This window comes from Portunus trituberculatus, chromosome 38 (assembly GCF_017591435.1).
Source record: "Portunus trituberculatus isolate SZX2019 chromosome 38, ASM1759143v1, whole genome shotgun sequence".
Classification (NCBI taxonomy): domain Eukaryota; kingdom Metazoa; phylum Arthropoda; class Malacostraca; order Decapoda; family Portunidae; genus Portunus; species Portunus trituberculatus.
The window spans coordinates 16,625,251-16,641,980 of NC_059292.1; the positions used below are offsets into that span (position 1 = coordinate 16,625,251).

The 16,730-nt window shown below is 38.7% G+C and overlaps 1 protein-coding gene across 1 annotated transcript in view; it reads right to left on the minus strand.

Moving 5' to 3' along the window:
* The window catches only part of LOC123515158 (protein lingerer-like), a gene marked incomplete in the record, with an annotated part of 203,853 nt that overhangs the window by 98,817 nt on the left and 88,306 nt on the right, over positions 1 to 16,730 (minus strand). The window contains 2 exon segments of the mRNA XM_045273641.1: positions 5,168 to 5,329; positions 5,674 to 5,955. Of these exon segments, the coding sequence (XP_045129576.1) occupies positions 5,168 to 5,329; positions 5,674 to 5,955 (444 nt within the window).

Sequence of the window (16,730 nt, forward strand, 5' to 3'; positions counted from 1 at the left end):
GTCTCTCGCTACCCGTCCTTCACTCTGCTAAACAAAACAATTTATTTACTGCATCCTGCTTTTCACCTACTGTCAACCATGGGATGGCTGTCTAAGAGGAATAAGCAGAGGAAGAACACCTGGAATATTAGTATGGAAGATCAAAGAATAAAAAGAGTGTGTTGAACCTGACACCTCAAATGCTCCAGTACACATCCTTGCGTCACCCACCACCACCACACTCACCACCGCCACACCACTGCCTGCCACATCTAACGTAGAACAAAGAAGGAAATGAAGAAGAAAAGGCCTCATTACTCACAATTAGAGAAGCTCTTCTACAAAATATTGAGAAAGAAAATGAAGATGTGGAAAGTGACGATGAGCTTGTCATGCTGATGAAAAGGCTGAAAAATCTTCTCTTCGTTATTCATGCCCAGATCCTGCCTTTGACTACAGTTTCGAGCCTGATGTATACGAGAACACCATAACTATGCACTGCACAACATGCAATGTCAAGAACACATCACAACCAGAAAAAGTGAGAGCTGGACCTCAGAAAAAAAGCCTGTTCAGGACCAACATATCATTGACAGGAGGGGACTAGGAGCCTGATGTGCTTAGAAATACATCTAATTGATTGTATATAATAATAAAAAAAAAAAAAAAAAAAAAAAAAAAAAAAAAAAACAGCAAACCTGAATAAACTTCCTAGTGTGTTATAATGGGATCGAAATCGATTGATAAACTTTACTGGCCCGTATCTCAAAACATAAGTTATTCTCCTTCTAAAATCTATTTTAAAGCCAATTTTAGATTGATTTCAATGAAACAAAAAATAAAAAAGAATACTTCTTTTAATTCACGTCGCTATTTCTTCTTATATACATGACCTGGAATTTTGTATTAATATTTTTTTGGGGTCAAAAAAAGTAAAAAGATTTTGAAAAAAATTTATAAAACAAAAACGAAAGATGAAATAAAAAATCTAATGATGTGGAGACATTTCACATTATAATGTGTCTTTGCCACAGGAAAATCAAGGTTATGGAGCAAATAATAACACCAGAATAACACTCGTAAGTTTTAGTTGCAATTATAATTGCATGGCGGGGTTGGGGACTAGAATGGGGATGAATATCAAATATTGATGTACATGTTCCCAAGACTTCACAACACAAAAATCAGAGTGTTTCATGCATATTTACCAGAGATATGACAACTCCGATCTAAACTGGACGCTCCCCTTAACGTACAGTGACCATTTCAGGACGACTGGCACATGGCATGCGTACAGTCAGGGATCGTTCACGGAATCATGATTTTTCCGTGCTAAATGTTTGAATCTCTCCCCCTCACTATTGGTCCTGGGGCAAGTGGAGGTATCTGGAAAGTTTTCTCACTTGCCTACTTGAGCCTTGAGACATATGTTCCCACACAATAGGTCATCTTTTCCCATTTGGAGGCGTCATCTCACAGCCCACGTGACCCAGAGGGAGGAAACGGTACTCCGAGTGATGTTAAGTCAGTTACTTGGTAATGACATTGAGGATAGTGATGAAAATTAAGACAGTGCTTTTTTTATTGAGACAGAAGAAAGAAAAGATTCCAGTGGTGATTCTGATAGTGATCTGGAGGACAGAGACCAACCCTCACAGCAACGTTCATAAACCTCACGTACTCCCCTCGAGCAATGCGCTGGTGTGTCACCCATGGTTGCCTCTACAGGACTGTGCTTGTTGGCCTAGTCATGTGACTCCCATTGCTAATAAGAGTTGCCAGATTCCAATTATTACAAAAATCTAAAATACTTGTAATATGTGGGGATTTTTTCTTTTCCTGTTTTGCACATCGTTTCATATATCTGAGTTCACATTTTCAAGACATGAAAATGCAAAAGTTTCTACTTTTACATTAAATTCAAATGCCTGAAATGAGAGAGAGAGAGAGAGAGAGAGAGAGAGAGAGAGAGAGAGAGAGAGAGAGAGAGAGAGAGAGAGAGAGAGAGAGAGAGAGAGAGAGAGAGAGAGAGAGAGAGAGAGAGAGAGAGAGAGAGAGAGAGAGAGAGAGAGAGAGAGAGAGAGCACGCTGTGTTATCTGCGCTTGGGGGAGTATTTCTTAGTGGCGGGTTCTGCCACGAGTTCGGGGAAAAGTTTTTGATATGCAATAACTTTGCTCTCAGAGGTCATAACATGTTGAAAAATACACCATTGTACTCAGAATAACAAAGAGAAATATGCTTTTATAAGGAAAACAATCTTTCAGCATTTTTGACAGGTGTAATTTTTCCCCGTTGCAGCAGACGGAAAGTAAATCAGCTTCCCAGATTTTAAGGGTTTAGGCTTAGTTTTTGAGGGGGTTTAACCAATCAAAGGAAACTTGAAGCCTTTACCTGGTGTAGGGCTACCAGCTATTGCTACTGGGAAATATATGTGTCTGGATTGGCAAGGAGTCTACTACTGGCAACTGTACATATTTAAAAAAAATAGTGGACCCTCAAAACTCAAACAAAGTGATTTCCAGTAGGCTGCTTGAGAACTAAACTAGTCAAGATCCAAAACTGTTTTCTCTGTAGGAAATAATTTAAATAATTTCAATCCATTCTAGGATCTCTGATTTTTCATCAAAGTAAATAAAAATTCAACAAAAATTGATAATATTCATCTTCTAGTGGCAAGTTTCATAGTGTATGCAGATGGTGATAAAGGCATTACATATGAAATCAATTGCTTATCCCCTTCATGGGGGACAATACTGTAAACAAACCTCTCACAGGAGTCGTCCTCTGTTCTCATCTCTCTTGCCTACTTAAAATTTCACTTCTATGAATAATGTAGACTCACGAGACATGACCACCTGGAGTGGCGCCATAGGGTAGGCGAGGTGATGTGCCCCCCAGCGTATGCCCCCCATGATTGACTGACTGATATGAATAATGTCTACAACATCTAGTAAAAGATCATCAATGAGCTTTTTTTGAAATGAATAAAGTAGCCAGTCCTCTGTGGGCAAACATTTTGTATACTCCAGCTAACTGACTGTCCCAAGAGAATTAGGGAAATGAGGGGATGCCCAAGATGCTGGTGAACAACGTCCCATAGAATGCACCCATAGACATATATACTGATAGTCTTCACCCTCTTTCTCACCACTGGAATGTTGTATCTCTTGCTACCACTATTTTCATTCTAACTGTTCTACTGATCTTGCTAACTGCATGCCTCCCCCCATCCTGCAGTATCGATGCACAAGGCTTTCTTTTTCCTCTCATCCATATTTTTTCCAACTCTCTCTCTCTCTTTTATGTTTTTTTATATACCATGCAAGAGTTAACCAGTACTCTCAATCATTCATGTCTTTCTCTGGTAAACTCTGGAACTCCCTGCCTGCTTCTGAATTTCGATCTTCCTATAACTCGACTTCTTTTAAGATGGAGGTTTCCCGACTTTAGGTTAACTCTTGGATATTCAATGGAGCTAGCAATCAAGTGAGCCTTTTTTTTTTTTTTTTTTATTGGTCGCCTTGACCAGCTTTCTTTTAAGATGGAAGTTTCAAGGCTTAGCTAATTCTTGGATATTTAATGGTGCTAGCAATCAAGTAAGCCTTTTTTTTTTTTTTTTTTTTTTTTACTTTTTGTTGACCCTGACCAGCTTTCTTGTATAAAAAAATAAAAAAATAAATAAAAAAAAAGCACGACAGAACTTGAGGTCCCAATTAGTTTTGACTTTAGTGACAGATTCTTTGCTTAGACACCTAAAAAATCCCTTTTATTTTTCTTTCCTTTTTTTTTTATTTATACCATGTGAGCTTTTCACGGGAATTTATGGGCTAAAGGGGATACTTTTTGGGATACCTCCTATCTCAAAGCCCACCCGCTAGGAAACCGTTGCCCAGACTGAGGAAGCCCAACCTACACTTAGACCGTGGACAGGATTCGAACCCGTGCGCTTGGAGACCCCTTGAACCCCAAAGCACACAAGCATGGTTCCACTGTACCACGGTGGTCTCTTTTTTGGCAACATTGGTTACTTTGATAGCATCTTTGTTTTTAATTATGCTACTAATGGTTTACTTAGCCAAGGTGACTATGCCTAACCATATCAAACAGAAGCACAACTGATGCTACTCAAAGTCAGTTGACCAGCATCCGTTGGTCTGGTTTTCGGTCAAATTGAATTTTTTGGTTGAAAAGTTTGAGGTCAGGGGGTCAACTGAATTGTATAATGCACTGCCTTGGAAAGTCATGGAAACAAATAATCACTAATATGAGACAGAAAAAGTGACCATGAGAGGCTTTCATCAAGTTCCAAACTTCTGTCCCAGTTCTCATGAAAATTAAACAAAAGTCTGTCTGTCTTTTTACTAATGAAGCCAACAAGAACACCTTAAACTTTAGTAAACTCTTGGAACTCCTTGCCTGTGTCTGTATTTCCAACTTCCCATGACTTGACTTCATCTAAGAGGAAGGTTTCAAGACATTTTCCCGTCCTTTGGCTAACTCTTTAAGCTCTGTAAGGGGACTGGCAACTGATTGGACCTTTTTAATTTTTTTTTGTTGCCCTTGACCAGTTTTTCCCTCTTACATAAAAAAAAAGACTTAAGTAGATTTTGGTTGACATTAGTTGTACTGTCACTAAATGGTTTTCCCTTCCAATTATACAATTCCTAGAGTTCCAGTACCCATCAAAATGCTTCCTCATCTCTACTCCAAGACTCCATTTTCTCTCTCTATCTCCTACAAGATTCTCTTTTAGTTGTCTTCTCTCTAAGACTTCATTTTCTCTGTCCCATCTCTGAAACTAGTTAATTTTCACAGCAGAGGATTAATGCCTCTCTCAAAAGACCTTCGCTGCTATCTCACCTTGCAGCATCATGAATATCTCAGGAAATTGGCCTCAAGGTAGGATAAATGTTTATATATATGAGGAGACTAGGAAACAAAATTTCAATGTTTTATTATTCACCATAATCTGATTGGATTCTGATCAGCTTCAATAACCATCTCACTATATAAACTTAAAAAAAAAAAAAAAAAAAAAAAAAGATTCACCAGTTTCTGAAGGTCATTCTCAGTAAAAATGCAGTTCATTTAGATAACAGATCAGGATAAATGAGACTAATCCAAACTCCAAATCCTAAGGGACATCAAAATAAATAAAAGCAGTAAATTAATATAGTATGACAGTACCTGTGCAGAGAAGTTGGATCCATATCCTCCTGCTGTTTGATTGGTGCTTGAACTGCTGTTATTGTTAGATCCTGCTGTGCTACTGTTGCTATTGTTAAAGCCACTGGCACTGCTACTGTTGGTCCCACTGCTTCCTTGTTGATTGCTGCTTGTGTAAGAATTCTGCAACACCTCAAAAAAATTACAATAAAATCAAATGTTTAATAATCATCCACTTTTTTCATTTCTATGATATACTTTTACTAGCTGACTGGTCATTTGTTCCCTCAGCATTGCCCATGTCATAGTACTGTTTAAGAGGTACTAAATGAATGCTCACTAAGGTATTGGTGACCAACTGTCCTTTAATAGCATTTTCTTTTCTCCTTACTGACAATGATGACATTTGCTGTTGTTGATGCTGCTACCACTACCAAAGTCAAAATGACATATCATCTAGCTTCCAGTGATAGATAATATTAATGTTCATGTAAGTGTAGCAAAGGCAGGGATCCAATAGATGTTACCTGTGAAGGTGTCTGTGAGTATGGAGCAGAGGGTGGGGATGGGAAGGAGGAGGAGGACTTGGAGCTGGTGTAGGGCTGGTAAGATGGGCCAGCAGACCCCACCAAGCTTCCTAGGCCACCTGTGTTACCACCAGTCTCATTCTTGGTCAGGTCTGGCAAGCCTTGGGGTGTAGCAGTATTGCTGGCACCACTACCTCGTTGAGTTCCAGACACAAAGGCACCCCCAGAGGGCTTCCGTTCACCCGTTTGAGAGGCAGGGAATGGAATGGGCTCAGGTCCAAGCTGTAAGATTTGAGTATACTATATTGTTAGGCAGGACACTCAAAAATTTATTAGTGTGGATGTCATGCAAGGATCAATCAAAACTAGCAAAGGAAAAGAAAGAAGAGGAGGAAGAGCAGAAGAAAAAGAGAATACCTACACCAGATAGTAGACACCTACCGAAACAATAATTTACTCCCAGCAAGGTCTAATAGCACTAGTTCAGGGAGTCCTGTGAACTTTCCATTACAAGCTAGTTGTGATCTCATTGAATGTTTCCCTTTGCATCTCACAACTCAAGGGGGCAGTCACAGCCTGCCCTCTAGAGACGAGTTAACTCTCCTTCACTCAAAACTACATGCACATACCACACATAGACCCTTCACTTAAAATTCAAAATTAAAAAGTGGCAACTCAAACTCAGCCTTGGAGTCCCCTTCTGGGGAGGGGACCAGAAATGTCCCCAGGTCAGACTCCTTTCTTAATGATGACCCAAAATGTCTTGACACTTCCCTCAACTTTTTCTATATCAACTTCTGCAACATTCAGTCTTAGATCCAGATTTAAATCTGTGGAACACCACCTCTCCTCTACTAAACCTCATCTTCTTTTCCCAATCATAATACAGCTATCTGAAGCAATTGACAGTAGCCCCTTCTCTGTTCCCTCCTACTTTCTCTAGATGTGTCTATGTGTGCAATGACCTAACTTCCTCTCATGCCCATGCTCTTGAATTTTCTGAGATTTCCACCATCTGGCTTCGACTCAATAGTCACTTAAACTAAATTTATCTGTGCAGTCAATCTCTCTCCTAACTCCTCAGACTATAGTAAATTCTTTGATTATTTAACTTCCAAAGTGGAGCACATTCTGTCCCTCTATCCTTTTGCAGAGATCTCAATCCTTGGAGATTTCATTGTTCATACCAGCTTTGGATTTCCTCTCCCTTCACTGACCATCCTGGTGAACTAGCCTTCAACTTTGCTATCCTCCATTACTAGTGCAACACCCTACTCATATTCCTGATCATCTTGGAGACATGCCCAACATTCTTGATCTCTTCCTTATCTCTAATCCTTCTGCTTATGCTGTTATCCTATCATCTCTGTTAGGCTCCTCTGATCACAAACTCATTTCTGTATCTTGTCTTATTTCTCCAATCCCTCCTCAGGATCCCACATAGCAGATGCACCTCTGGCACTTTGCCTCTGCCAATTGGGAGGACCTGAGGAGGTATTATGCTGATTTTCCCTGGAATGATTACTGTTTCTGTGTCAAAGACCCATTTCTATGTGCTGAATGCATAACAGAATGATAGTGTCTGGCATGGAGACGTACATTCATCATTCTTTCTCTCAACCTTAACCTTCTACACCTTGGTTTAACACTGCCTGTTTTCATACTATACATGATGGAGAGGGTGCCCACAAAAAGTATTTGAGGTTTCCATCTCCTGAATCTCATGCACATTATATCTCTGACCGGAATTATGCCAAGTCTGTTCATCAACTTGTCAAACACTCCTTCATAAATAGAAAATGTCAAAATCTTTCAAACTCAACTCCCCTCAAGAATTTTTGGCACAAGGCCAAAAACATCTCCAATAATTTCACTTCTTCATCTTTCTCTCCTTTATTTCATCCTGATGGCACCACTGCCATCTCATCTGTCTTTAAAGCTGAACTCTTCTCTCAAACCTTTGCTAATAACTCCATATTGGATGATTATGTGCTTGTCCCTCCCTCTTCTCCTCCCTCTGATTACTTCATGTCTTTAATCAAAGTTTTTCATAATAATGTTTTCCATACCCTCACTGGCCTACACCCTCAGAAGACTTCTATTGTTCTCAAAAACTGTGCTTCTGTGCTTGCACTTTGCCTGGCCAACCACTTGCAACTAAATCTATTGACTACTACCTTTCATTCTTGCTGAAATTTTGCCTACATTCAGCCTGTTCCTAAAAAAGGGCGACTGTTCTAATCCCTCTAACTATCATCCTATAGCTTTAATCTCTTGCCTGTCTAGGTTTTTTAATCTATCCTGAATAGGAAGATTCTTAAACATCTGTCACTTCACAATCATCTATCTGATCGCCAGTATGGTTTCTGTCAAGGTCGCTCTACTGGTGATCTTCAGGATTTCCTTACTAAGTCTTGGTCATCCTCTTTTAGAGATTTCGGTGAAACCTTTGCTGTCGTGTTAGACATATCAAAAGCTTTTGATAGAGTCTGGCACACAGCTTTGATTTCCAAACTGCCCTCCTACAGTTTCTATCCTTCTCTCTGCATCTTTATCTCAAGTCTCCTTTCCTACCATTCTATTGCTGCTGTGGTAGACGGCCACTGTTCTTCTCTTAATTCTATTAATAGTGGTGTTCCTCAGGGTTCTGTCCTGTCACCCACTCTCTTTCTATTATTCATTCAAGATCTTAACCAAACTTCTTGCCCTATCCACTCCTAAGCTGATGATACCACCCTACATCTTTCCACATCCTTTCAGAAATTATCAACCCTTCAGGAAGACAACAGATCACACAGGGATGCCACAGAATGCCTGACTTCTGATCTTTCAAGATTTTCAATTAGGGCAAAGAAAATTTAGTACAGGTTTCCCTTGTTTTGTGATAGGATTACATTTCTGAAAACTAGATCGAATAACAAACTAGAGACTCAATAGTATTTAATTCAACTGGGGGAGCAACTTTGATCTACCTTATATTGAAAGATAGAGAACACTTTTCTGCGCCACCAAAAGAGGTAGTATTTCTGGCTCGATATACTAATAATACAGGAGTTTCTCTTATAGGCCTATATCCACTGGGAAGTTGAGAAAAATGAGCTTCTGTCAACTTAGCAGGTGCCACTTATGCTTACAGTAGCTCAAGTCTTAACGAAATCCAGAAAAAAAACTTATGTTCCTCATCATCTGAAGAAGGTGGAATATGTGGCAGTGTTGAGTGTGAAAGCCATCTCCTCGTCATCAGAGAATGTTGAGCTTACATCCAGAGAATGTTGAGCTTACATCCTGGACAACAGGTGGAATGCCAGACATAGATGGTGTAGGCAGCAGCGGTGATTGGGCTGGCACAGCCGGTGCAGATGGAACAACAGGTCTGAAGAAGCTGGAGATTGTCAACTGTCTTGCCATCTTTTTTTTTGGCCTCAAATATTTCTTTATAAACTTTGAAGGCTTCCTCTGCACTGTAGGCCACTGTTGCACTTTGTGATGGATATGGGTCCTTGATTTTATCAAGGATTGCATCAAGGTCAGTGAACACCTCACATAGTGTTTTGATGCTGAGGATTCTTTGAAGTGTATTTTCATCATCATCATTGTCGCTGTTCATCTAACTCCATCAACTCTTTGTTGCTGAGTTGCACATCATGGAACTGCAGTAAGTTATTTATATCATCTTCATCCACCTCACTGAAGCCAGACAGTGAGGAGAGCATGACAATGTCTTTGCCAACGATTGCCACATCATTAAATCCTGTGAAGTCATCAACTGGCTTCACACACTTGGCTCAAGTTTTTTCAATGGACATTCATTGTTTTGTCACTCACTTCCCTCCATGCTTCACCAATATTATCAATGATCTTTTTAATAATGTAGTTGGAGCAAAAGTTCTTGATTGTCAGCTTGTCTGGCCTGTCAGCTGCATCAATCAATTGACTCATTGTGTGGCGCTGGTAATAAATAGGCTTTAAAAGTAGCAATTACGCCTTGGTCCATGGGCTGGATGAGTGCAGTGGTGTTTTTTGGGTAGAAACATAACTTTTATGTTGTCTGCCCAGTCTTTCATAGTTGTTGGGTGTCTTGGGGCATTATCAACCAGGAGGAGGAACCAGTTGGCAATGCTTTCCTTGGTAGCATCATTCGGTGCAGGGGACAGGTAGTTCACAACATAGTCCTGGTTTATAGGTATGTCATTCAGCTCTTCATGATGGATCTAAAAAATCACTAAGATATTTTTCCATGTAACCTTTAAGTGCCCTTGGGTTTTGTGTGTGATAGATAAGGAAAGGTTTCAGTTTCAGATCTCCAGCTGCATTACCACCCAGCACTAGGGTTAAGCAGTCTTTTGATGCTTTAAATCATGGTGCTGCTTTCTTCTTTGCAAAATAAAAGTTCTTGAAGACATCTTCTTCCTGTACAGACCTGTTTCATTGTAGTTGACTTGTTTGACACTAGTTGGCGTGAATGTTATGGCTGCAGGTTCATCAGAACTGGCTGCCTCACCACTCATTTTAATGTTGTGTACGGCTGCTCCACTTTTAAATTGGTCAAACCAGCCCTTACTGGCATTGAAAACTAACCCTTGCTTCACCTCATAGCCCTCCTTCTGTAAATCTGCTTAAATGGAGAGGGCTTTTGTTGTCACAACGAAGGTAGAAAGAGGCATGTGGCAGTGAGTCTGGTCATCTATCCAGAGCCTTAACAGTCTCACCATTTTTTCCATTATTGGCAACCTCTTCCTTGTTAGTGTCATGGCCATTAATGTGGAAGCTGTCTCACCTCCTTTTTTCACATTAACGGCTTGCTTAATGATGGTGGAGACAGTGGACTGGGGCAGTTGCATGGTCCTGGTGATTTGGTTGGCACCTTCACCCCTCATAGTGCTTCACAATTTCCTTTATTTTTATTTTTTCCACCCAAGGATAAGCTTTTCCTTGACCTTTCGACCATAACTTCACCACCACTTGGTGTAGTGTTGCAGGCTGCTTTGAGGACATAACTCACTCGCAGTAACTAAAAATAAATAAATTTAACCAAATCACAAGCCCTGTGTAGACGGTGTGGAAGAGGAGCACAGCTAAAAGCCAAGCGGAATCGTTTTGATGGGTGGCTGGTGCAATGTGGGTGGCGCTATGATCGCGCAGTGCCTTTGTTTACATTCTTGTTCTCGGTTGAAGATCAGATAAATGAGCAAGGACAACGGCTAATGAGCAAGTGGGCATAATTCTTAACAATCGTAAAATCTAAATATCGAATAATGAGGCATTGAATAACAAGGGAAACCTGTAGTTTTCAAAACCTCAAAAACTCAATTCCTCCATCTATCAGCTCGATACAACCTTCCACACAACTATCCCTTCTTCATTGACACTCAACTGTCCCCCTGTTCCACACTGAATATCCTCGGTCTGTCCTTTACTCATAATTTTAACTGGAAACATCATATCTCTTGCTAAAACAGCTTCTATGAAGTTAGGTGCTCTGAGGCATCTCTGCTAGTTTTCCTCACCCCTCCAGCTGCTAACTCTGTACAAGGGCCTTATCTGCCCCTGTATGTAGTACTCTTTGCATGTTTGGGGGGATTTCACTTGCAGTTTCATTAGATAGGGTGGAATCAAAAGCTTCTCATCTCATTAACTCCCTTCCTATGACTGACTATCTTCAGCCTATTTCTCCCACAGAAATGTTGCATCTCTTTCTATCTTTTATTGCTATTTTCATGCTAACTGTTCTACTGATCTTACTAAGTACATGCCTCCCTTCCTCCTCCAGCCTTGTTGCACAAAGCTTTCTTCTTCCTTTCATCCCTATTCTGTCCAACTCTCAAATGCAAGAGTTAACCAGTACTCTCAATCATTCATACCTTTCTCTAGTAAACTCTGGAACTCCCTACCTGCTTCTGTGCTTCCATCTTCCTATGACTTGACTTCTTTTAAGAGGGAGTATCAAGACGATTTTGGCTAACTTTTTACTTTTCTTTTAAGGAGCCAGTACTCAGGTGGGACTTTTTTTTTTTTTTTAATATATTTTGCTGCCCTTGGCTGGTTTCTCTCCTACATACATATATATATATATATATATATATATATATATATATATATATATATATATATATATATATATATATATATATATATAAAAACCCAGCTAATTGTTACAGTTAAAGAAAGACAATGGTACATATGAAAGCTCCTCTGAATCCACCAATCCCAAAGGTCAGGGCTATCATAGGAAGAAATATCATGTAATGTAGGAAAGATGCATGTAAATTCTATAGGAAGCTAAAAAGGAGTTAATTGTCACTGTTATTATTTCTATCTGGTGCTTAACAATCAGCAAAAATCTCTGTAATCTAAAATCTCAACTATTAACATCAATTGATATAAAATGCAATTTGTATCACCACTGAGCTATAATACTAAAACTTGTCCTATATATTCTTAACCTCAAAGCAATGGGAATTTGATAAAGGAACCTCTTTTCATAATTTGTTCAGATAAAAAAATCTCTTATTCTAAATTATATCTTACTTAATACAGATTCTAGAATAATGGATTTTTCAGTATAAAAAGTGTCTATCCTTCTCTTTTCTAATGGTGTTTTGTCTGCTCAATGTTACTTAGTTCACGCAACAATAAATATTGTATAAAATATATCAGTTGCCATGCTACTAGGTGGCTTGTATATGTTTATTATGCTGGATATTGTATTGGTTACAGCTCTCTCTCTCTCTCTCTCTCTCTCTCTCTCTCTCTCTCTCTCTCTCTCACACACACACACACACACACACACACACACACACACACACACACACACACAGGAGTGGTAGATTGAATTATAGAAAGATGGACACAGAAAATTTGAAAAATTATTTCAGAAAATTAGATTGGGAGGAGATGTTACAAATCAGAGTGCAAAAGAAATATGAGATTTTTATGAAATATTATAAAGAAGGAGTTATGAAATTTGTACCAAAGTATAAACCAAGAGAGGAAGGAAAAAAGGATTGGTTTAATGCAACTTGTGTTAAGGCTAAGGAAAAGAGAGATGTGGCTTGAAAAAGATGAAAAAAGAGCAGGAATATACTAAATAAGGAGAATTATAGAGTGGCAAGAAATGAGTATGTGAGGGTAAGGAGGGAAGAAGAAAATTTGAAAAAGATATTGTAGACAAGAGTAAGGAACATCCAAAATTGTTTTACAGGTTCATAAATGGTAAACTTAAAAAGAGAGAGTCCATTGAAAGATTAAAAGGAGAGCAAGGGATAGTAGATGACCCTAAGAATATAGCGGAATTGCTAAATAATAGGTTTCAGCAAGTATTTACTAAAGAAACAATGTTTGTAAAGCCACAGAATGTACAAGGAAATGTGCACATGGAGGACATTAAGATACCTAAAAGGAGTTATATAAAATGTTGGAGGAACTTAAAGATGATAAAGCGATGGGACCAGATGAAGTTTCAGGAAAATTATTGAAGGAGTGTAGAGAAGAATTGATTGATCCATTATATGATATTATAAGGTGCTCATTAGAAACAGGGAAGTACCAGTAGAGTGGAAGAGAGCTGAAGTGGTGCCCATTTATAAGGGAGGCAGTAAGGAAGAGCCTCTTAACTATAGACCTGTGTCTCTAACAAGTGTGGTCGGTAAGATTTGTGAGAGGGTGATAAAGAAATATTGGATACGGTTCCTGGAGGATCATAAGTTATTATCGGATCATCAATTTGGCTTCAGGAAAGGGAGGTCATGTGTAACAAATCTACTGAGCTTTTATTCAAGAGTGGTTGACAAAATACAGAGAGAGAGGGATGGATGGACTGTGTATATTTGGATTTAAAGAAAGCTTTTGACAAGGTACCTCACGAGAGACTGTTATGGAAAGTAGAGATTTATGGAGGACTGAAAGGAAAAGTGTTAAAGTGGATGGAAAACTACTTGAGATGGAGGGAGATGAGAACGGTAATAAGGGATGCAAGGTCGGACTGGTTGGTGGTGGAGAGTGGAGTCCCACAAGGCTCAGTGCTGGCACCAATACTTTTCCTGGTATATATAAATGACATGCCAGAGGAGTAAACAGTTATATTAATTTGTTTGCGGATGATGCGAAGTTGTGTAGGTGTGTGAAGAGTGAAGAAGATTGTGAAATTTTACAGGCAGACCTGGATAAGATTTGGGAGTGGAGCAAGAGGTGGCAAATGGAATTTAATCTGAGCAAAAGTCATGTGATGGAGATGGGAAAGAGTGGAAGACGGCCAAGAGGGTCATATAAGATGGGTGAAGAAGTAGTGTTGAAAAAGGTGGAAAAGGAAAAGGATTTGGGAGTGATAATACAAGACCATGGGCAGTTTGAGGCTCATATTGATAAGATGTTTGGAGAAACATATAATTTGATAAAAATATTGGATTAGCCTTCCATTATATGGATAAAGATATGATGAAGAAATTAATTAGTATGGTAATTAGACCAAGATTGGAATATGCAGGAGTCAGTTTGGACTCCCCCTATAAAAGAAACACATAAGAAAGTTGGAGGCTACAGAAATGGCAACAAGAATGGTTCCAATACTCTGTCAGCAGACCCAATGATGATATGAGGAGAGATTAAAGAAATGAATTTACCTACCTTGGAACAAAGAAGAAAGAGGAGATTTAATACAGGTTTATAAACTGTTGAATGGACTGGATGAAGTGGATAATGAGCAAATGATGTTGAGAGAAGAAAACTTAAGTAGAACTACAAGATCGCATAGTAAAAAGATAGCCAAGGGAATATGCTCGAAGGATGTGAAAAAATATAGTTTCCCACAAAGATGTGTGGAAGTGTGGAATGGTTTGAGTGAGGAGGTGGTGTCAGCAAAGAGTGTGCATAGTTTTAAAGGAAAGTTGGATGTGTGTAGATATGGAGACGGGGCCACACGAGTATGATACCCAGGCCCTGTAAAATTACAACTAGGTGAATACAACTAGGTGAATACACACACGAGAGACACGGTTGAGGGCAGACGCACTGGCGCAGTTCCGACGATCAGCTGATATTCACTACATACCTGTTGTATAGTATTTACAGTGGCCTGGGCAGGTAGTGTGGACTCATTTATTTTTTTTTTCCTCATGAAATCAATTATTAAGGAATAATGAGTGAAAAAGATATTCCATCCAACTACAGACATGAGAATAGAGAAGGGGCTGATGATGACTATGTTGGTAAGGGAGAAGAGATTCAAGGGTTCACGACGACTACTTCACTACTTAAGAGAGTGTTCAATATGGAATGTAAACTAGATAAACTGATAAAGGAGAAGATGGAAATGAAAGAGAATAAAGAACAGGAAATGTAGTTTATAAGACTGAGAGAAAGGATAGGAAAAGTGGAACAAAATGAAGCTAGGCTAAGAGCGGAAAACGAAGAACTAAAATAGGAAGTAGCTAACTACAAGAAGCAGATGGAAGAAGGACTCGGTAAAGCCGAGAAAGATCTAGTAAACAAGGAAGAGGAAAGAGTACAGAACGTGATTAAAAAAGAAGTACAAGCATGGAGAGTCCAAGATAAGAAAGATAAGGCCGATTTTCAGGAGGTGATTCAAGAACAACTTAAAGAAAAAGAAGAAAATATGACAAACAAAATGATAGGAGTCCTCAAGACAAAAGAAAATCTAGTTAGAGAAATTGCAGAAAAAAAGAAGAGTGTAGTCGTATTTGGAATAAAAGAAAAAAATATAAAATATAGACCAAAAAGAGAAAAAGAAGAAATGAAATCAGTCAAAGACCTACTGAAGAATCTTAATGACGAAGATAGGCAGAACTTGGAAGAGGAAGTAGAAGAAATAAACAGAATGGGACCATATCAAGAAGGAAAAATGAGACCAATTAAAATACTACTAAAATCACAAGCAGCAACAGAAGAAATATTATATAGAACAACAAAACTTAGAGAAACAGAAGGCTGCAAGGATATCTATATAAAGAAAAATAGAAATGAGGAAGAAAGGAAGAGATACAATGAACTGGCAGCAGCAGTAAGGAAAAGAATAATGAAAGGTCAGAAGAGAGAAGAAGGCATTTTTGGAGAATTCTAGGAGACAGGATAAGGAAATGGTATATAAACGAGAAGGAAGAGAAAAAGTGGAACAAGTTTAACTAAAAATGATAAAGGCAAAAGACTAAAAATGATGTATACGAACATAGATGGGATTTTATCAAGTAAATTAGAATTAAGAGATTACATAAGGAAAGAAAATCCAGATATTGTATGCCTGGCTGAAACAAAACTAAATGAGGCAATCAAAATAGACTTGGATAATAGGTATAATGTATGGAGAAGAGACAGAGTGGGTAAAGGAGGAGGAGGAGTCATGATAATGTTAAGGAAGGAGATAGTGATAAACCAAATGGAATGTGGGGAAGGAAAAGCAGAAGTATTGTATATTAAGATGCATATTAATAAAAAAGAGATAACAATCATTGTAACATATGTGCCACCAAAACAAATTCATGGACCAATCAAGAATATAAAGACATGATAGATGACACAATAAGGAGTCTAATGAGAATCATTAAAGAAAGGAGAAAAGTGATATTAGTAGGAGATTTCAACTGTAAAGAAGTGGACTGGGAAAATTATGAAAGTGGTATGGGGAAGAAGCCTGGGAGAAAGATTCTTGAACCTAATGATAGACAATATGATGGACCAGAGAGTAAAGGAATGCACAAGATTCAGAGGAAACGACGAGCGGCGAGATTGGACCTAGTTTTACAAGGGGTATACAAATGAATGACGATATAAGATATAAGTGCCCATTGGGAAAGAGTGACCATGCAATATTAGAAATAGATATAGAAGAAGGAAAGGAAGATAGAGACGATTCATACAAAGGAGACCGATTAAATTACAGAAAGGCTGATATTGAGAATCTCAAGAACTATTTTAAAACGTAGACTGGGAGGAGATGGAAAACTCAGAGACAATGCAAGACAAATATAACTTATTTTTGGAAATATACAAAACAGGAGTCAGGAATATGTCCCAAAATATAGACCAAAAGAAGAAGGAAAGAAAGA